A 21,572-nucleotide genomic window follows, 5' to 3' on the forward strand; every position below is an offset into this window, starting at 1 on the left:
GTTCCTTAGTCCAACTTCTACCCAGGATTACATTCTTCTCTAGAACGTCCCAAACGTGTAGTTGGCAGCGTTTGTGACTGTACAGGCGGCATCAAGCTCGGTATTGCATATATCCACATATTTTAATCTTTGATTTTTATATTGAAACAATAAAAGTGTGCCTTGTGCTTTCATGATTAAGTAATGCCTCTAGAAATTAGATAGAAAAGAACTTGACTATCAAACTGTTCACTGAAGAGCAAAATTGAATATAAAATCGATTTCATAAACAATCAGGAAATAGAATGACCCAAGTACCGAATAGCCTACATCTAAGCGGCATCTTGGGCTCCCAGGTGGCACTAGTGGTAAAGAACCCACCTGCCATGCAGGAGATGTGAGAAACCTGGGTTCAGTCCCTGGGTCGGGAAGATCCCCTGGAGGAGGGCACGGCAACCCACTCCGGTATTCTTGCCTGGAGAATCCCATGGACAGAGGAGCCTGGCGGGCTACAGTCTGTGGGGTCACCAAGAGTCTGACATGCCAGAAGCAACCAAGCCTGCGTGCATTGTAATGGCCACACACACCACCTCCCCAGCCACAATCTTGGTGGGATCCTCTCTTTATAAGGTGTGTGTTGAGACCCCACAGGGCGACGGCAGGGCCCAGCCTTCTGTGGATGGTTCTCAGCTGCAAGAGGGTGTCGCTTCCCTCAGGCTCCACTCGCCTCCCTCCAAAGCCTCCCTGGAGCTTTAGAGCTGAGCTGTAGCCCTCGGATGTGCTGAGCTGAGCAAAGGGTGAAAACTGTGCAATAAGTGGAATTTCAGTTACCGACAAAGAGGTGCATTGGTTTGGCCAAAAAGTTCGTAAGTCTGACAGAAAAACCCAAGTGAACTTTTTGGCCAACCCAGTAACACAGGAAGTCTAGACTAAGAGGTTATAGACAGTCCACCATGAGATTTAGTTAGTAGTTACAAATAATAATAAACAGGTACGCTGAAATATAAAGAGTGAAACCCTAATGATAATAGTTAAATCACGTGATGCCACCGAGACATAAACAAAGCTTTGCTTTGTAAAACAAAGCTCAGGCCCCTAATGGTTAAAGGGTTCTGCTGTCGTGGAGCATGTCAGTTCTCTCGCTGCCCGTCAGTCCGGGAGTACTAACACTGGTCTGGCTGTGTGATTGCATAGTCGCCTCTTAACCGAGACTGGTGGTGCTTTGCAGGAGTGAGAAAGGGCTCATCACTTACACTGTCTTCTTTGCCGCTCAGAATTCCAGCTACAGCGGTGACGGCCGATTCTCCACTCTGTCATCATCCAGAGAGGACACCTTGGTTGGTTTCCCCTTAAATCTTTCCTGTCCTCGCTGCAGAAACTGTAGGTTTTGTAGCATGTGCTCTTGTATGTGTAAATTCAGCTCTCTTTCTCTTTTAATGTCTGTTCTATGAAGTTTCATTTGGATAACTGTTAAGGTCCATTTAGGAGCAGTAATTAACATGATATATTTAATTCAGATTTACCCCACTATCTTGCCTTTGATTTCAGATTAGAAAGTTGGAATACACATTGTGATGTCAGGCAAGGTACAGTGAAAGAAAATAGGTGGATATTTAGTAGTTAGAATTAATCAAAGGGGAAAGAGAGAAGAAGCCTTGAAATTCTTTCCTTGAGGGTTCTTGAAAGCAGACTGACCTTGCAGGATAAATGCACACATGGAGTAATTTTACAGGAACAGACTAGACTTGAGATGAAAATCCAATCCAAATGTCTACACAGGAGCATTCCTTCCCATACTTTAAGGACACAATCAACCTTGATAGGCACATATTTCTCAATTATTGAAGAGCCCTAATGAGCAAGGCTCGTTTATCCTAGGTAAGGCTTGTGTTCACTCAGCAAACACTAGGGAACTAGTTTAAGTGGGGCAGTCACAGCGACAAGCAGGCGAGTTAGGTCCTCTGGAAGCATTTACTTCTAGAACAGAGGACAGATCCCTGTATGTGATACACTGAGCAGAAACTAATTTTGCCAGGAAGTGTCATAATACAAGGATGTCAACTGACTCTTAAAGAATACATGGGGAGGGGAAATAAATAGAAACTAACTTGGCAGAGCCACAGCATTCTAACCATGGTCCTCACCCTGTCCTCAGCCCCCTTCCGCTTTGTGTTCCTGCTGTGAGGGAGGCAGGGGCTCCAGCTCCTCCATCACCCCATCAGCTTGCCCACTTCCCAGCCCCCCACTGCTGCCCCCCAGCCCCTTCTAATGATGAATATCCATCCTTTCCTTCCCCGAGGAGGTGAATTCCGACTGAGTACAGGATCAGCTGTCAATACCCAAGGACTGGTGGGGTTTGACACCATGAATTTTTTGTGTATTGGGGGCATTTCTTAATTCAGTGGGAGATTTTGCTGCCAAAAAGAGCACTTTGTCATTCAGAAAACTTAACTTCCTCCACACTTTCCAAGCTTAAATACTTTCTGTAAAATAGAAGACAATGAGAGAAATCTAATACTCAGATGTGATTTGGTCATCAAAGTTCAGCATATATCTGACTCCTTTAAACTCAGTTGAAATAACCCACATCCAAAGTACTAAGGGTGAAAGTAGAGCTGTCCAAAAGTAAATTAATTAAATAAAAGGTTTACTCATATAAGGGGCTTCCCTGGCGGCTCAGATGGTAAAGAATCTGCCTGCAATGGGGGAAACCCGGGTTCAAACCCTGGGTCAGGAAGATCTTCTAGAGAAGGAAATGGAAACCCACTCCAGTATGCTTGCCTAGAGAATTTCATGGACAAAGGAGCCTGGTGGGCTAAAGTCCATGAGATCACAAAGAGTTGGACACGACTGAGCGACTAACACACTTACTCATATAAAAAGTAGAGCTGGCCCATTCAAAACCCGAAACATCAGAACTTCCCGAAGGACGTGTGTCCCTACCATGCAGCTGCCTGAGATCACGTTTTACTCAGCATCCTCGGAGGCTTGCTGGTAATTCCTGTGCTCCGCAGCTGCCATAGCTGTTCCTGCAAACACACTGGCTGGTTTGCTTTGATTTCACTCTAACGATGGGAAGGAATCATGCGGCGCACAGTACTGTCTTCAGTCCTGTAGTTCTGTCTTCCTTTCTGAAGACCCTCTCTTGCCTTAGACTTGCCGGAAGCAAGCCCTGGACGTGGCCGTGCAGTGTCAGGTGGAGGCCTTGGGCTCTTTCTGTGACCCAGAGGGGCTGACTGGGTGGCTTCCACGAAGGGCACTCTCTCAACCTCTGGAACAGGTTTTCAGATTCATGTTAAATGTTAAAAACCTTCTACCTGCTCCTCCCAGGATTCCACTCGCTTGTCCTTCAGGTCATTCTAGGGTAGTTTCTTCAAGGCACACAGATGACAGGCTCCAGTTATGGGATCCTCAAGGCCCAGTGGAATATCCTAGGGACCATCAGACTGTTTCAACAGCATCACTTCATCCCCTTCAAGCACTGCCCTGGGTTTGTACCATCAGGAAAATACTGCTGATGTGGGGATCAGAAACCGCTGGCACCCTCGTCAAGGATCCTTCCTTTTGGATAGAACACTTTGGATAGAAACTATTCATCTATCTAGTAATATTCCCCAGAAATGCTGTATAGACTGCTGGCCTCAGAACTGTACCACTGAGTCAGTCATGTCTTCTGTGAGTCCTGAGCACGTGGAGCATGTCCATACCTAACCAAGGACTCCAAGCTGCAGATCGTCACCAACTGGCTGCATAGAACGGAGATTACTGTCTCTGTAAACTCCTGACTTTGAGTTTTTCCCACCAAATGTTAAATATTAGAGTTTGCATTAAAAAGACCTTCAGAGCCCCTAGGGCCTAGCTGTCGGCTCAGAGCGATGAGCTCTGCCTTTGCCTGGGCATAGACTCCGAAGTCCTGACTTGGTCCCGTGGCACAGCTCTGTCACCTCACTGAACTGTCTCTGTGTTCTCCCCTCTCTCTCGCTTGCATGTCCTTTCCTGATGTTGCGGAAGCCGGTTTTCTGTGCCTTGATGATGCCTTTGAGATGGAATGAAGCTGTAAGCTTTTTCCCCACCTCCAGCCCGTTTTCTCTGATTCCAGGGACTTTCCTGCTCAGACCTTGGGCTTCGCCATCGTGGCCTGGCTCCCAAACCCCTGTCTGCCCAGAATGGAAACCGGGTCTGTTCTGCTTTTTACCTCACTCTTCCCTCTTCTCCCTTCTGTTGACTTTAATTCTGAGTGAATGGACACGGACGCTTCAACCTCTTCGTGTGACATCCGAGGAGCCAAGCTTAATAGTGTGTTTCCACTGGCCTAACTGCTGAAGACTTTTCTCAAACCATTTAAAACATTATCAAAAATAATTTAAGACCTTACTTTGTTTTTTAAAGAAGCTTAGGAAAAAGGAGGATCTACTGAATGTATGTTTTCAAGAGCTCTAGTCCAAAAAATTGGTCTCTTGGGTCTCTCCTCCTTTTCCCGCAATTGTTCCCCATTTAGGGTTTCCTTTGTTTTTTTAAAAAAAAACATTTTTCTCTTGTAAATGTGTCCAGGAAGCAATTTGGAAGGTTTCTGTGCATAATTGGACTCCTCCGTCCCGGATAGTGGGGAGAGCAGCCTTATTTCTCTGGCTGGCTCCCGGCCATGTTTCCTGTTTGTACAAGGCCGGCCGAGATGCTCAGCGTTTTCAGCCCCAGGTACAGGAGGCCGGTGCTCTGGGAGGAAGTCGGAGTCAGGGCCCTAGGAATGGATCACGTCACGGAGGTTGAGCTGCCCTGTCCTCGCATTGCCGTGTTCCCTGAGTGATTGCTCCCCGGTCCTGCACATCCCCTAACCCACCGCTGGCCCCGAGCCTCGGGCTCTCCTGGTCCTCTCTGCCTGCAAACGGGTCAGCATGCTCTTCTGAGCCGAGGCTCAGGCCACACCAGCACACCGCCTGTGTGTCCCAGCGCACCCCGCGGACTTTGTCTCTGCTGCGGGTGTGGGCTCCCCTGTGACAAGGACGTGCCCCCACCCCAGCCCCGGAGCAGCTGAGAGCTTCCCAGCTCCTTCTGTATCTTGGAGACCGTCACTCGGATCCTCCAACACAAAGAAGCAGGTTCCTCCCGCCACACCGCTCCTCCTCTGGGGACGTCTGTGTATCAAACGCCCCGACGTGCTTTCTTCCCCTGGGACTCTGGGTTGCGGGGTTGGGGCTCTTGTGGGTGCCGTTGACCTTGTCACCATTCTGTCTCCTTCCCCGACCCTTTCTTCCAGGAATGCCTGAAAAGAAGTGACGAGAAAATAGCCATAGTTTCAAAGGTTCTGCGGGAAGTTTACTATTTTTAAAGCCAGAAATCCTCTCCTATTTATTTTCCTTGTAAATGTGGATTTCCCTCTGTCAGATTTACTGAAAGCAGGGTACCTCCTGGGACTCTCTTCCTTCTGACGGTTGTACAGTCGCTTGGCTGTGATGATCACTGGAAGCATTGTGACGACCTTGTCACTATTATCTGTTGCTGTTTTTTCAAGGGTTTAAAAACCTGCCATTTGCTTTCATCCTCCAGCCCTCCTACCTGTACAGCGCTGCCCGGCCGGCGGGGAGTAACCTGGTGCGTGTTTCCCCCACCCCGGCCCTTCTGCCGCCCCCTTGGCCTCTCCCAGACCCCACCCAGTCCCGCTTAAGCGCCCCCGCCCCGCTAACTCTGCGCCCCTGCGCCCTCACCGCGCATGCGCACCCCTCTCGCGCCGAGCGCCTGCTCCGAGTGCCTCAGACTGACCTGTTTGCCTCCCTTCCGAGGGTGACTCACCCCTTTACTCGGAGCTTTACACGGAGCCCCCACTGTCCAGATCTGGGATTTATTCTCTTAACAGGTGGCAATAGCTGGGGAAGACACGTGTCTGCATAGGATGGTTAGGCATGAAAAAATCATTAGCAACGTTTACTTAATCAGTGGGCAAAAACAAAGCTCTTTATTCCTTTGGTAGCCTTAACAGATATGAATCCATTATTCTGCATTACTTTGGGAAATTTTCAGTTTTAAATACAAGGTATTAATACCCTGCAGGAAACTTAAGTATTAAAGTAGCTATATTCTTCTTACTAATAACTTTCTGAATCACCATCCGATTGCACATTTATGAATTAGATATATAACTGGCCCAGCAAACCCACTGTGTCTTCCGGGGAAAATGGGGGAAATTAAAGTGCCATTTATCCTATTGTAAACTCCTGTTTGCCCTCAGTGATTAATTACATAGGATTTTCAAGTTGATGAAATGTTCTGTCCTTTAGTTAGCACTTCTTAAAGAATGATAAAATGTTGAGCTCTAATCACCATGCTGTTTTTATTCCAAAGTCATTTCATATTGGAGTAACTTTCTGAGGGTCAAGTATGAGGATGCCTTGACAAAATTCAGCATATTTGAACTATCTGCTCATTTTAAGTCTGTATTAACAACTTTTTACTTAGCAAGGAATATTTTTTAGAATCCGATTTAAAGGATCTATTGGAAATTCTATTGCATACCGGTTGACAGCACCTGAAACTCCCCTCTCCCAGATTTCCGCATGACCCTGTTTTGCCGCACCGTCCTTGCCTGTGGAGGCGGTTTTGAGCCTTTGCTGCAGCTCTGCCGTCGTGATGTTTTCAGGACTTGTTCCCAGCATGTCACTGTCCTCTAGCTTACGCTTCAGTGTCTCCCGGGTGCCGATGGAGAGGAGGCACCCCGTCCTCACAGTGTGTTTCTGTCACAGGCGTCTGTGTCCGACGAGAGCAGTCTCGGTGGGGCTCGGCGGGGCAGCGCCTGCGGTTCTCAGGCTGTAAGGCACTTTCTGTGTTTCCCAAGCTTTCTGCCGAATGACCCAGGGGTGACTCACTCTGCACAGCTCCAGCCCTGGGAGATAACTAACCAGAATTGTAGGGAGGAAGCACTATCTCATCCCAGTTTTCCATGCTAGTGAGGGTCATGGATAACATGAGTCACGTAGCCTTTAGTGGCTGGTTTCACGTCCTCAGTCAGTCATTTCAGTCAACTCAGTCACGTCCGACTCTTGGTGACCCCACCCCATGGACTGTAGCACACCAGGCTTCCCTGTCCATCACCAACGTCTGGCGTCCTCACTCATCAATTTATGTTAATGTCCTCATTCATCAATGTGTGTTGACGTCAAGGGGAGAAAGACTGACCTTCATTGAGTTGCATCCGCTCTTTCCCTGCAACAAAGCTGGAGTGATCTTACAATAATAAAAAACGGCAAAAGGGAATTCAGCAGGCCACAAAATATTCTCACCTCTCGATAGTCAAGGAAGATGAACAAATTTAAGGACTCGGAATATTACACATATGGAATCTCCTTATTTTATTGTCCTTTCACCTCTTCAAAGGATTTGAAGTGATGGGCTTTCTCGATAAAGGTGTGGAGAGTGGAGTGGAGTCGCTCAGTCGTGTCCGACTCTTTGCGACCCCATGGACTGCAGCCTACCAGGCTCCTCTGGCCATGGGATTTTCCAGGCAATAGTACTGGAGTGGGTTGCCATTTCCCTCTCCAGGGGGATCTTCCCGACCCAGGGATCAAACCCGGGTCTCCCACATTGTAGACAGATGCTTTACCATCTGAGCTACCAGCTTAAAGGTGGAGTAGTTGTATAAGAAATACTTGTTGCATGGAAAAGATGAGTGAATGATTGAAGGATAAAGGTAGACAAAATGGAAAAATGAGACCAGTCCATGGAAGTGAGGAAGCTGGTGGCCTGTCCTGAGACCGGTTGAAACTGAGCATGAGCCCCAACTCAGCCCTCCCCAGGGGCAAAAGTTTCTGCCTCCCGGGTCTCCTCCACAAATCCTGGAAAGATGTGTTCAAGCCTCACGTGAAATATGATGGCATAGGAAATACTTGAAAGTACTCTTATAATTTTGCTTTGGGAAATAATTGACTACTTAATTAGGGGCTTCCCTGGTAGCTCAGACGGTAAAGAATCTGCCTGCAAAGCAGGAGACTCAGGTTCGATCCCTGGGTTGGAAAGATCCCCAGGAGAAAGAAATGGTAACCCACTCCAGTATTCTTGCCTGGAGAATTCCATGGACAGAGGAGCCTGACAGGCTACAGTCCATAGGATCACAAAAGAGTTCGACACAACTGAGTGACTAACACTTTCACTACTTAATTGATTGGCTAAACAATCCAACTTTATAATTTATTATATTTCTCCAATCATCTTGAATATTCAGGAATTCCTGTGAAGAAACCAGCATAACTTACAGTTTTCTTCAGAATGTAATTTTTATAAATATTAAATCTAATAGAGATAGCATGGGTTTTTAAAATTTTTTATCGGAGTATAGAAATCCCGTGGACCGAGGAGCCTGGTGGGCTACAGTCCATGGGGCGGGGCGGGGGCGGGGGAGGCGCGGTCACAAAAGGGTCGGACATGACTTAGCAACTAAACACCAGCAACATAGTTGATTTACAATGTTGGGATAGTTTCAGGGGTATAGCAAAAGGATTCTAATACACACACACACACACTTGTACACTCTTTTGTAGATTCTTTTCCCATACAGTTTGTTACAGAGTATTGAGCAGAGTTCCCTGTGCTCTACAGGAGGTCCGTATCAGTTTTCTGTCTTATATTTAGTCGTATGTGTGTGTCAGTCCCATGCAGCAGGAGTTTTTGCTGACATCTAATTAAACACTTGCATTGAACACTTTTATACTGCATAACATTTTGAGGCAGTGGAGTACACTATACTAAGTCTTTCCCCAGTTCTTAAATATTTTTGTAGGCCCTTAAAAAGCTCACAAACTACACATGCTGGATAAAATAGCTCTGGCCTATCTGACAGATAAAATGCAACTAAATGCTTTTCTTTCATCTGTAAGAGACAGCAGCATCCTAACTCTTTAAGAGAAGGAAACTTCTGAAACACCAAAGCAGAACTCCTAACTGTCTGGCGGGATGTTCGTCTCATAGGTTCTCTTTGATGTTACTTCTGTAGATGGACTTTCCCCGTAGCTGATTCCTGGCCTTCAGAGTGCAGCGATCAGCATTGCCGATTGCTCTTGTGTACGGCAGTTCTTTCATGCTTTCAGCCTCCTGGAGGAACCACCAGGGAGGGATGGCTTTAGGGAGTTGAGGTGAAAGATCTGGCAGCAGAAAGCCTAAAATAGGGCTCCTGTGGCTGGTATCATGCCAGGCAGAAGAAACAGAATAAAAGGACGTTTTTCCGCACCTAACACTGCATTCCTACGAAGAGGGAGCACAGCACGTGTTTACTAGATTAAATGGGACAAATTGAACCCTGGGACACAATCCCTCAGGAGAGAGTTCTGTGCCGGCCCGCTGCAGGCCAGCGGGCTGAGCAGGAGGGAAGGTTCACTGACCTCTTGTTCTCTGCCAGCTCCGCTCATAGAGTCACAATAGCCCTCCAGGGGGGTACGGAGTTCCCCACGCCCAGGAATGCAGTTTCCCAGGTTCTCCCTCCACATAGGAGCTGTGGCTGCTGATAAATCCACGTACAAAGATCTGAGGACACTGCGCCTCTGGGGTCCCTTCGGTCCTGACCCGTGGTGCTCTGACCTCAGAGTCCAGGCTGACCCCAAGCCCGCACAAGCCAGCCCCGAGCCCCCTTTGAAAGACATGTCCCCATCTTCCTTCTCCCAGAAAGTTTGCCTCAGACACAGGATGTGTTTACAGCTAAACAACTTACTATGTGCATAAGGCGCTTCAGTCATGTCCGACTCTTTGCAACCTTATGGACCATAGTCTGCCCAGCTCCTCTGTCCATGGGATTCTCCAGGCAAGAATTCTAGAACGGGTTGCCATGCCCTCCTCCAGGGGATCTTCCCGAACCAGGGATCGAATTCACATCTCTTGTGTCTCCTGCATTGGCAGGCGGGATCTTTACCACTGGCGCCAGCTGGGAAACCCCACTTATTCATAAATGACTTATCACAGTTACAGTTAAATGATTCTTTTTTTAATGACTAGTTCTTAACAGTAGAACAGTTTTTTATATTTTAATTGGAGGCTAATTACTTTATAATATTGTAGTGGCTTTTGCCACACATTGACATGAATCAGCCATGGGTGTACATCTGTTCCCCATATTGAACCCCCCCGCCACCTCCCTCCCCATCCCATACCTTGAAACCTTTCTATTTTGTACCTTCCTTAGCATTCGTAAGCTGCTTGTATGTTGTAGGGAGGACTCCTGGCCCTGTGTGACATGACCTTCTAGGTTGATCTGACCCTGGGTCATCACCACCATGCCACCCGGTCCAGGAGCCATGCAAATTGTTTTATCAGGAGGAGACAGCAGGGAAAAGCCAGCTTGCGTTCTCTGCGTCATCCTCCCCACCCGCGTGGTCAGTAGCCCTACGTGATGCCACCGGTGACATGCTACACAACTTTGCTAAGGTCTCCCAGCTGATTAGAAATGGACCCTGGACTCAGAACTGTCTATCTTACGTCAGCCCGCAGTTAACCACATTGGCTCCAAAGCACGGGTGGCTCCGAAGGTGCCACATGGACCCCATGGCACAGGCTTTGAACTTGACCCTTCCCTCACCAGGTCAGGTCAGGTCAGATGATGTGAGAGCAGCTTTTGACTCAGGAATTGGGGGAACTTGGGTCAGAAAGAAGCCTTTTTAGCAAGAATCCGCCACATCTCTGCACCATAAACCGGGATGTGAATGATGTAGAATATAGTAGGATTTGCCTACACGAGAAAGTTTTCCTCACTTTTTCATCAGCGAAACCCAAAAGGCAAAATATTGCTTTACAGTGCTGATGTCGAGTGTTTTTCTTTATTTTGAACAAATTTTCTTTATTTTGAAGAAAGCTGAGAGGTGAGGCCAGTGACACTGGTGAATTTCCTGTACGTGCCCTGTGTGGCAGTGATTCCTACACGCGGTGTACGTGCCGCCGTCTTGGGTCTGTGCGTCTGAGAAAGCATCTTTCACCTACGTGTAAATATACCTGAAGTGTTTATGCAGCCGAGGGGTGAGTCCGGGCAGGCAGAACCAGTCTGGGGAACTCATGTCTCCATCAAGGCTATTTACAGTCTAACGTTGAAGTGGTTCGTTCAGCAAGTATTTCTCAAGTGCCTCCTGCATGCCAGGCCTCCTCTGGTGGCCAGGGATTCAGCAGGGAGCAAAATACACACAGACTCTGCCCTTGAGAATTCCACGCTGATGGAAAACAGGCAGAGCGAGCAATGGTATTTGCGATAAGGATCAGGAGAAGCCCCAAAGCTATGGCTCCTCCTAACCTGCAGTTGGCATGATGCCTGCAGGTCTCAGAGTGGGGGTGGGGTGGGGGGCAGGGAAGGGACAGTCAGCGGAGGCCTCTCAGACCACTGCTCAGTCTGCTGACGCCCTGGGTCCTAAACAGTGTTCAAATCCTGCCTCTCCTTCCACCCACTGCCTACCCTGCCTTGTTTAAGAGGCAGGTAAGATCTTGTTGTAGGGCTAGAACAAATGTGAATACAGATCAAAGTTAAGAGGGCAGAGCCTCCGGATAAACGATTTGCTGGTGTTTTCCTGTACCAGAAGAGAGAAAGTTTAACAGATCAAAGTTAAGAGGGCAGAGCCTCCGGATAAACGATTTGCTGGTGTTTTCCTGTACCAGAAGAGAGAAAGTTTAGGGAAGATGGATACGTGGTAATGGATACAGGCTTCCCTGGTGTCTCAGTGGTCAAGAATTCGCCTGCAATGCAGGAGGCGCAGGAGACTCGAGTTCGATCCCTGGGCCAGGAAGATCCACTGGAGAAGGAAATGGCAACCTACTCCAGTCTTCTTGCCTGGAAAATCCCATGGACAGAGCAGCTTGGCGGGCTACAGTCTATGGGGTCCCAAAGCATCGGACACCACTGAGCAACTAAAGAGCAGCAACATAGACACACACACAGGCAGCCAGATAGAAGGTCCTGTAGCACTTGAACAAGCCACGGCTAGTCTTGTATTGGCCCTGGGTCTTGTTTTGTATCCACTTGCAGAGATAGTAGAGAAGCAGACTTCTCCGTTGCCCCAAAGCCAGGCCTCTGTCCCCGCCTTTCCTGTTCCCATGCCAGGAGGCAGCTCACAGTCCCCGTCCCCCACCAGCCTCTTCCATGTCATCCAGGGTTCTCTGCACAGAAACCGGACGTCCCCCCAACCCCCGGCCAAGCAGGTGCTGTGTGTGACCTGCACCCAACCGAGCAGGAACCCCACGTTCCTTGATAGGATGATTAAGTTGTGTGTTCTGAGTGGCCGCGGGTTGGGAGCTGGGACAACACTGCCTTCTTGCAGGGGGCCGCCGCTGGCCGCACTAACCTCTCCTTCCTCCCTGAGCTGCTCCCGCTGGCCTCGCCACTAACCGGGGCGTCTGTCATGTGGCCCCCCTCCTCCTCGCTGACCTGTTCCTCTGTTTCTGTCTCTGTGTCCCGCGGCCAGCTGGGTGGGCAGGCTTCGGAGCTCAGCGGCCACTTCAAGTCCAGCTCCCGCGCCTCCTCCAGAGCCAGCTCTGCGCGGGCCAGCCCAGTGGTGAGTGGGTCTCTCTCTCTCTGGCCCCTGTCCCCTCCCTTCCTTCCCTGCCTCCTGCCCTCAGACCCTGATCTTCTGACCCCCAAGAAGACCCCCCCACCCCAGCCTCCAGACGCCTGAACCCAGGAGCAAGCCAGAAGGCGTTCCATGACTTAGTCCAGGTCTCAGTTTAAAACATAGGATTGGGGAAGACGCTTCCAAATTTAGAAAAGGACGGCTCAGTGAGATCGGAATTGCCCTGCTCAGGCTTCTGAAGGACCGTCTCGGAAGCCACTGACAGGCCTTCCTGGGAAGGGGAGCTTTGTGTGGTGGGGAAGAAAGGCAGCCGGGTGCATGGATGTGTTGTTTTTTACGATTTAAAAATGGGAAGGATTCACTCTTTTATTTTTTTGTATTTGTCCCAGTTAACTTTTTTTTTAACTTTTATTAGAGTACAGTTGGTTTACAATGTGGTGTCCGTTTCTGCTGCACAGCAAAGTGAACCAGTTACGCGTATACATGTATCTGCTCTTTGTTAGATTTTTCCCGTAAGGTCATTACGCAGTGTCTAGTGGAGTCCCTGTGCTCCACAGTTACGCGTATACATGTATCTGCTCTTTGTTAGATTCTTCCCATAAGGTCATTACGCGGTGTCGAGTGGAGTCCCTGTGCTCCACAGGAGGTCCTTGTCAGTTATCTGTGTCATGGGTAGTGGTGTGTATATGCCAGGCCCAAACTCGCAGTTTATCCCTCTGCCCAGCTTTCCCCGCCCGTAACCAAAGGCTTGTATTCCACATCTGTGAGTCTGCTTCTGCTTTGTACATAAGGTCGTTTGTACCACTTTTTTAGATTGGAGGATTCACCTTTAACCTCTGTTTGGAACCTTGTCCATTCTTGGACCTGACAGTTTTTAGGGTGGAGTGAGTGCCCGCACCCAGGCCCTGCTCCGTTCCCCTCGACACCCTGGTCCTCTGCTCAGAGCCTGGGAGGCCGACCTCAGAGCTACTCTGCTGTCCGTCACTGTGCACGAGGTGACCCCAGGGCCCCTCAGAGAACAGGGGCTCTGCCATCTAGTCCCCTGTCACTCAAGTCTCGTTGTTGTATGTCTCCCCCGGTCTTGGGAATTTTAGACAGCGTCACCGCATCTGATGGTTTGTAGGAGGCCACTGTGTTGTTCTTTTGACCACAGGTGACTGGCAGGCCACTTTTGTCCGGGGGACATGTAGGGTGGGGGCTGACACGGTGACCAGGGGAAGGGCGTTCAGTGGGCAGGGGCCGGGGCTGCCACACCGAGGGCCGGGGCCCCTCCCAACAGACCCTGGGCGGAAGAGGCGCAGATTGGCAAAGCTGGCCTCTTTCCTCACCCCTGCATCCTAGAGGAGCTTGACTGAGGCTCTTAACACTCACACAACCCTGCTGTTAGCTGTCTAAAGTTTAGGAAGTCTTCCTGGTCATCAAGAAGAGACGTGGGGGTGAGTCACTCCTTGCCCAGGTGCGCCTGTGGGCGTTGCTGCTTTGTTTTTAAACCAGATGCCGCCTTTGAAAGCCAGGGGGTTTCTCACCCTGTGCAGCTTGTCTGCAGCTCCTGGGGGAGCAGCAAGGGATCGCTTTTGCAGACGGAGCCCGTGTTGCTGAGTCGGGGACCTCCGTACCCCCACGCCTGCCTGGCTCTGCCTGCTGCCAAGGCCAAGGCCAGAGGCGTCCCTCACTGGGCTGTACGGGTACTTTCCTGATAGGAATGCTTGCTCCACCATTTGCATATCGAGGGTGCAGAAGCAGAAGGCAGATAAGGAAGCTGAGTGTTAGAACAGAAGAGCCTGTTTCTCTGTGGAAATGAAGGCCGCCCCCTCTGTGAGCCCCCCATCCCCCCATCCTGACCGTCATGTCCTGACCATGCTGAGGTGGGGCAGAGGGGACATGGGGTGACGGACACCCCACAAAGCCCCCTGCTTACTCCTGCACCCAGGACCCGTCAGGCCAGGACAGGAAGACTTTGAGCTGCTCAGTGCGCGTGAGCACAGTGCTCAGACCTGGAGGGCGCTTCTCCTGATGTGACAGGCGTGAGCGAGGGGCAGCGCTTGTGAACTCGGGCTCCACGGGCAGCAGCCCGCACCTGCGGGGGCCGGCCCGCCTGCACCTTTGGGCCCACAGTCAAGTTTCAGACACACGCGGTCCGGAAACCTTCGACTGGCAGGAGTCGCGTTTTGCACGATGACTCTAGTGTGGAGACACTCATCGTCAGGTGTAATACTCTCTTGTGCTCACCTTTTGGGAAAAATGAAAGTTCACAGTTGTCAGAAGAGGCTGAGGTCTGATTCCGCACCAGTGCCCTGCCCAGCACGGCTCAGGGGGACAGGCAGCTGTGAACAGTGCTGGTCTGGCCATTTTGGGTTTATTCGGGCTTCAGGATGAAGCCACAGAGTAGCAGCTCAGTCAAACTCCCCAGACCCAAGGCCGACAATGAAAGTCGCTCAGTCGTGTCCAACTATTTGTGATCCTGTGGACTACACAGTCCATGGAATTCTCCAGGCCAGAACACTGGAGTGGGTAGCCTTTCCCTTCTCTGGGGGATCTTCCTAATGCAGAGATCGAACCCAGTTCTCTGGCACTGCAGGCTGATTCTTTTCCAGCTGAGCCACCAGGGAATCCCAAGAATACTGGAGTGGGTAGCCTTTCCCTTCTCCAGGGGAGCTTCCCCAACCAGGAATCGAACCCAGGTCTCCTGCATTGCAGGCGGATTCTTTACCAACTGAGCTATCAGGGAAGCCCCAAGAGATGGAAACCAGAAACAAGTTCCTCTGTCATCTGCTTCCTAAACCTGAGAACAGTTTACTCAGAATATGGGTTTAGTGGACGCAAGAGAGGTGAATGTTCACCTGGCTGGTGCCCCTGGGGCCTGATAACGAGAGTTGGATGTGTCTTTGTAACTGGGAGGCTGGCCATGCCTGCCCCACCGCCTCTTGGTCCCTTGAGAGCCCTGGGTTTGCAAGACTCCCAGGGACTTGACTGAGCTGAACCTTGAGTTCACTGCACACAGGTCATCGGTCCAGTCTCCACTCTCCCCTGAGTCATCTGCTCACTTATAAAGGTCACTGACTCAGGTTGGCACAGTCAGTAAGCAAAGGCCAACATCTGGGCCCTCACGATGCGGGGGGACCTCAGAGCTGAGGACGCCTTTGTATGAGGCCCTCAGGCAGCAGAGACACTCTGGCTGTGCGGGGCGGTTCCCCAGGGCATGTGGTTACAGTGGCTCTTGGCCATGGGAAAGCCAGAACATGGGCAGCACCCTTGGCCTCTGCAGAGAGTCTGTAGGATGCAGCTGAGCTAGCCCTTGGCTCTGTGCTTCCAGAGCTCAGTCTCTTCCTTGGAATTGGCTCGTTTCTATTTTCTGAGTTCTGGGCGGTCCCAGCACTGGAAAGGGGTGGGTGTTTGTATTTTGGGCTTGGGAGACTGGCAGAGTATAAGTGGGTGTAGTTGGCCGCGTTGACTGGAAAGAGGCCAGGAAACTTGTGCTCAGACTCCTCTGGCGCTCCTGCCTGGCAGGGAGGAGCTGCGGGGCAGGCGGGGCCCCAGGGAGAGGACCCTAGGGGTGACCGACTGTCCCCACCTGGCCTCTCGGAGGGACGCAGGGCAGGAAGGGAGGAGGGATTCCAAGAACCCAGGCTAAAGTTCACAGCTCTCATTCCTGGCTGGGGACACCTGGCCAGGCATACATGCCTGAGCTCCACCTGGAAAGACGGGTAATTGATAACGCTTGAAACATAAAAACAAGAAGAGATTTGAACCTGCTTCTCCCGGGGTGAATTTTCCAGGGGTGGGAGTGTTGTCCACCGTGGCTCATGGGGAATGTCCCCAGCTGTGATCCAGCAGGAATATGGTCCCAGGAGGGTGGCATGAGCCAGGGCAGGGGACAGGAAGGAAGCATGAGCCATGCAGGGGCAGCTCTAAGTGCGGGTGGCAGGCTGGTGCCCTGGGGTGGGCGAGGGGAACGCCATCCAAAGCAACAGTAACCAGAATGAGGGAGGCGACAGCCTGTCCCACTTTGAGAAAACAGAGGTGCCTCCGCATCCCAAGGGTGCCCCAGCCGCCGGTCCTCCAGCCTCAGGGGGACAGAGAGGACCCCCGCCCCGTCTCGGGAGGGCACACGCTCCTGGACCTCATGCTCACTGTCACATTCTGTAGGCCAGCTGTGTTTCCTTCTCTGACGAGCCCAGAGTCTTCCTCTTGAGGAAGTTGGGGTCTGTTCATTCAGCTGTGTTTATCGAATGTTCCCGGCACAGGGCTGCAGGGGAAGGACATATACCTGTCCCCGGCAGGGACGCACAGGCCGGGAAGGCAGACCTCAGCAAGTGGGCAAGATGCAGGATAGAACTCAGAGCACAGGCTCTGAGGTGGGGGTGAGCGGGGGGAGAGGGTGCTTCTGGAGAGCTGGACTCAGCAGGCCAGGTGACCCAGCCTGGAGGGGCCAGTGCAGCCGTGTCCCCCATGCCTCAGGGCCCCGCGCAGACCCAGCAGAGCTGCCAGGGCTCTGAAGCATCCTGGGGTGTCCTGCACACAGCCCAGCTTCACGGGCTGCTGTGCTCACAGAGAAGCATGAGTGGTGAACAGGAACCTCGGCCCACTATGAGCCAGGAAAACAGAAGGCTGTAGTGACTCACGTTCAAGTCTTGTAAAGAGGTGAGGGCAGGAACCGGGTGGAAAAAACAGGTCTTGAATTATGAATACAATAGTTGAAGGACGAGTCATCCGGATGAGGTCAATATTATTGGATTGAAAACCAGAAGTCTCCAGTCTAATGGTAGGCTCCACTGCTGTTTACGTTTGAGGGGTGTTTTCTGAGCAGTGTTCACTGCTGTCCGCTGGTTTCTCGAGAGGGAACCTGTGGTGACCTGCTTCTGTCTGTGGCCCCGTTTCCTGCCTGGGGGCTGGACACCATGAGGAGAAGTTCCTTTGTCCCCAAACCGTTGACTCGGGTTGCCCTGCGCCTACATACTGGCCTCTGTCTCCAGGAAGGTGGGCAAGTCAGGTGGTGATATGCCAAACCTGGAATTTAAAACCTCACCAGACGTGATACTTAAGTGAGCCTACATAGTAAGCTCACTTAGACACCATTTTAGAAGGTTGGAATTAATAAAATATTTAATGTGCTACTTTAAGCTTTTGTTTTTGAAAGGAAAAAGTGAAAGCATTAGTCACTCAGTCATGTCCACCTCTTTGAGACCCTAGGGACTGTAGCTTGCTGGGCTACTCTGTCTGTGGGACTCTCCAGACAAGAATACTGGAGTGGGTAGACATTCCCTTCTCCAGGGGATCTTCCCAACTCAGGGATGGAAGCCAGGTCTCCTGTGTTACAGGCAGGTTCTTTACTGTCTGAGCCACCAGCGAAGGGAGAGTTGACATAATTTAAAATGTCAAAGAAATTTTTCCGAAGTGATTATCTCCCAAAGATTTTTTTAAATTGTTGTTGAAATGCTGTCGCTTTACAATGTTGTATGAGTTTTTGCTGTACAGCATGGTGAATCAGCTATGACTATAGCTCCTTTTTGGGGGGTGGATTTCCTTCGTGTTTAGGTCACAGCACTGAGTAGAGTTCTCTGTTCTCTGCAATAGGTTCTCATCAGTTCACAGAATAGTGTTCAGTTCAGTTCAGTTGCTCAGTCATGTCTCTTTGTGACCCCATGAACTGCGGCACGCCAGGCCTCCCTGTCCATCACCAACTCCTGGTGTCTACCCAAACCCACGTCCATCGAGTCAGTGATGCCATCCAGCCATCTCATCCTCTGTCGTCCCCTTCTCCTCCTGCCTTCAGTCTTTCCCAGCATCAGGGTCTTTTCCATTGAGTCAGCTCTTCGCATCAGGTGGCCAAAGTATTGGAGTTTCAGCTTCAACATCAGTCCTTCCAATGAACACCCAGGACTGATCTCCTTTAGAATGGACTGGTTGGATCTCCTTGCAGTCCAAGGGACTTCTTCAAGAGTCTTCTCCAACACCACAGTTCAAAAACATCAACTATTCAGTGCTCAGCTTTCTTCACAGTCCAACTCTCACATCCATACATGACCACTGGAAAAACCATAGCCTTGACTAGACAGACCTTTGTTGGCAAAGTGATGTCTCTGCTTTTTAGTGTGCTATCTAGGTTGGTCATAACTTTCCTTCCAAGGAGCAAGTGTCTTTTAATTTTATGGCTGCAGTCACCATCTGCAGTGATTTTGAAACCCAAAAAATAAAGTCTTTCACAGTTTCCACTGTTTCCCCACCTGCTTCCCATGAAGCGATGGGGCACAGTAGTAGTGTGCGTGAGTGTATGTACGTCAGTCTCAGTCTCCCAATTCTTCCCACCCCCTTTCCTTCCTTGGTGTCCATATGTTTGTTCTCTCCCGTAGATTTTAAAAGATGCCCTTGTGTACACTCTTTTGTGATTTGCATATTTCAAAAGCCTGTTCCTGTGACGTTTTCACGTCCACCTAAGGTGTTTAGTATTGCTCAGTAAATGAGAAGAAGAGAGTTAATAGGCTGCAAGATCCATGGTGCCGCTGTCCTGTCTGGGACGAGGAGGTGAAGTCCGCAGAGCCCCGTGGCTTGTCCCGGGTCCCAGGCGGCCACGGCTGCAGCGCGTTGGGGTGTGTATTGCCCACAACATCCTCTGGGTCACTTTGTGCAGCAGCCACGACAGTATTTGAAAGCCCTCCATCTGTTTATTCTGTTTCTTTGTATATTACTTTCAAAGATAAAGTGCTGTGCTTTATGTCAACTTAAACTCACTGTTGGGGTTCCTTGCTTGGCTGTTCCTTTTTTAGGGGTGGTCAGAGGTGCCCTGCCCCACCAAGGCTCCCTGGGCACGTCCTCCTCCACGCGACACAGGCTGCCACCTGGTGGCAACTCGAGGGGCTGCAGCGGCAGCACACTAGTTAAGTCGCTTGTGACCCTGTGGACTGCAGCCCCCAGGCTTCCCTGTCCTTCACCATCTCCTGGAGCTTGCTCAGACTCACGTCCATCGAGTCAGTGATGCCATCCAACCATCTCGTCCTCTGTCATCCCCTTCTCCCCCTGCCTTCAATCCTTCCCAGCATCAGGGTCTTTTCTAATGAATTGGCTCTTAATATCAGTTGGCCAAAGTACTGGAGCTTCAGCTTCAGCATCAGTCCTTCCAGTGAAGATTCAGGGTTGATTTCCTTTAGGTTGGACTGGTTGGATCTCCTTGCAGTCCAAGATACTCTCAAGGGTCTTCTCCAATACCACAGTTCAAAAGCATCCATTCTTCAGTGCTTAGCCTTCCTACGGTCCAACTCTCACATCCGTACATGACTACTGGAAAAAAATCATAGATTTACATTGTTGTGTTAATTTCTGCTGTACAACAAAGTGATTCAGTTATATATGCATATTTTTTTTCAGATTCTTTTCCCTTATAGGTTATTATAAGGTACTGAGTATAGGTCCCTGTGCTATACAGTAGATACTTGTTATCCATTTTGTATATAGTAGTCTGTGTGTGTGTTAATCCCAACCTCCTAATTTATTCCTACCAACCACATTTCCCTTTTGGTAACTATAAGCTTGTTTTCTTATTTTTAAAAAAATTTTATTGAAGTGTAGTTGATTTACACTGTTGTGTTAATTTCTGCTGTACAGAAAAGTGATTGTTTTATATATATATATATGTTCTTTTTCATGTTCTTTTCCAAAAATATTGAATACAGTTCAGTTCCCTATGCTCTACAGTAGGGGCTTCCCAGGTGGCTCACTGGTAAAGAATCTGCCTGCCAATGCAGGAGACACAGGAGATGTGGGTTCAATCCCTAGGTTGAGAAGGTCCCCTAGAGGAGGAAATGGCAAAGCACTCCAGTATTCTTGCCCAGAAAATTCCAAGGACAGAGGAGCCTGGTAGACTATAGTCCATAGTGTTGCAAAGAGTAGGTCATGACTCAGTTACTCATGAGCAGTGGAAAAATTACAACCATTGTCTCCACTGCTTTCTCTTGCTCGGAGGCCAAGGTTAGTGATAGCCAAAAGTAAAACCCTCCATGGTTGCGTCTTCCAGCCCCTGGAGCCCTGGATACATCCTCACGTTCTGATCACAGTTCCTGCGGTGGGTGAATGAGGCTGGTGCCATCCCGTCTACACTCGGCTCTGTGTGCAGTGTAGAAAAACCTGTCAAATCAACCTGTTCAGATTCAGATCATTCACAAGTCACCTTCCAGTGGAAACTGTGAAAGTTGAAAAACCACACAACGGACCTCAGCCAGGCATTGTGAGCTGCCCACAGGCCACCGTGTGGCACCAAGAGTGTCCGCGAGTTTCATGGCACCTAGTGTTTGAATCACAAGAGAAGCCAATGCTTTATCTTATTATTCTCTTTCCCCCTAAATCCAGATTCTCCGTTTAATGTGTTTCCATATTTAACATGTGTCCATTTTCTCCTCCAGGTTGAAGAGAGACCAGAAAAAGACTTCACTGAAAAGGTAGAGAATTTCTTTATATGATGTCATGTAGAAACCAGAGGGCCCCAAAATTTATGCGTGAAACTGACCAGAAAATGTATTGCTTGATCTTGAGTAAAGAATGACTCCCCAGCCAGCATCACCACCTTTGGGGGTCCCTTCCCAGTCCGTGTTTAAATCTTGCAGAACAGTGAAGGAATTCAGTGATGGGCCCAGGCGTGGAGCTCACAGTTAATCCAGACAACCTCCAGCATTCATGAGGCCCCTTGAGATGAGGCCCCTCTCTTTGTGGCTCACCATAAACTCAGCAAAGATTTTCCAATTTGGAGACTGATTCCAAGTAAGGGAACCATCCTGGTAGACTGAGAAGCTGTTCTGGTTTTGGCTGAAATCCCATTTGCTCTTTGCCACGTCACAGGGGTCTCGCAGCCTGCCCGGCCTGTCTGCAGCCACGCTGGCCTCCCTGGGGGGGACTTCCTCTCGGAGGGGCAGCGGGGACACCTCCATCTCCATTGACACTGAGGCTTCCATCCGGGAGATCAAGGTAAGGTTCTCTGCTTAACGCTTGAGCCAGAGAAACCGGAAAGGAGTCTTGAAATAAAACAAGATCGAGTTTGTAGATTCCCAGCTCTTTCTTCTCGGTTAGGTCTTCCCTGGCTCCCCTAAG

At 49.9% G+C, this 21,572-nt stretch overlaps 1 protein-coding gene across 38 annotated transcripts in view; it reads left to right on the forward strand.

Moving 5' to 3' along the window:
• Positions 1 to 21,572, forward strand: part of LRRFIP1 (LRR binding FLII interacting protein 1) — a 160,185-nt gene that overhangs the window by 109,542 nt on the left and 29,071 nt on the right. For 12 of the 38 annotated variants that reach the window (XM_070368583.1, XM_070368585.1, XM_070368586.1 and 9 more), the window contains 2 exons: positions 20,891 to 20,926; positions 21,324 to 21,449. In XM_070368583.1, the coding sequence (XP_070224684.1) occupies positions 20,891 to 20,926; positions 21,324 to 21,449 (162 nt within the window). Of the gene's footprint in view, positions 1 to 1,253; positions 1,317 to 4,078; positions 4,157 to 5,523; positions 5,569 to 6,713; positions 6,780 to 12,392; positions 12,483 to 20,890; positions 20,927 to 21,323; positions 21,450 to 21,572 lie in introns of all 38 variants that reach the window. The other 26 variants (XM_070368594.1, XM_070368556.1, XM_070368558.1 and 23 more) reach the window with 10 other exon arrangements.

This window comes from Bos mutus, chromosome 3, assembly GCF_027580195.1.
Source record: "Bos mutus isolate GX-2022 chromosome 3, NWIPB_WYAK_1.1, whole genome shotgun sequence".
Classification (NCBI taxonomy): domain Eukaryota; kingdom Metazoa; phylum Chordata; class Mammalia; order Artiodactyla; family Bovidae; genus Bos; species Bos mutus.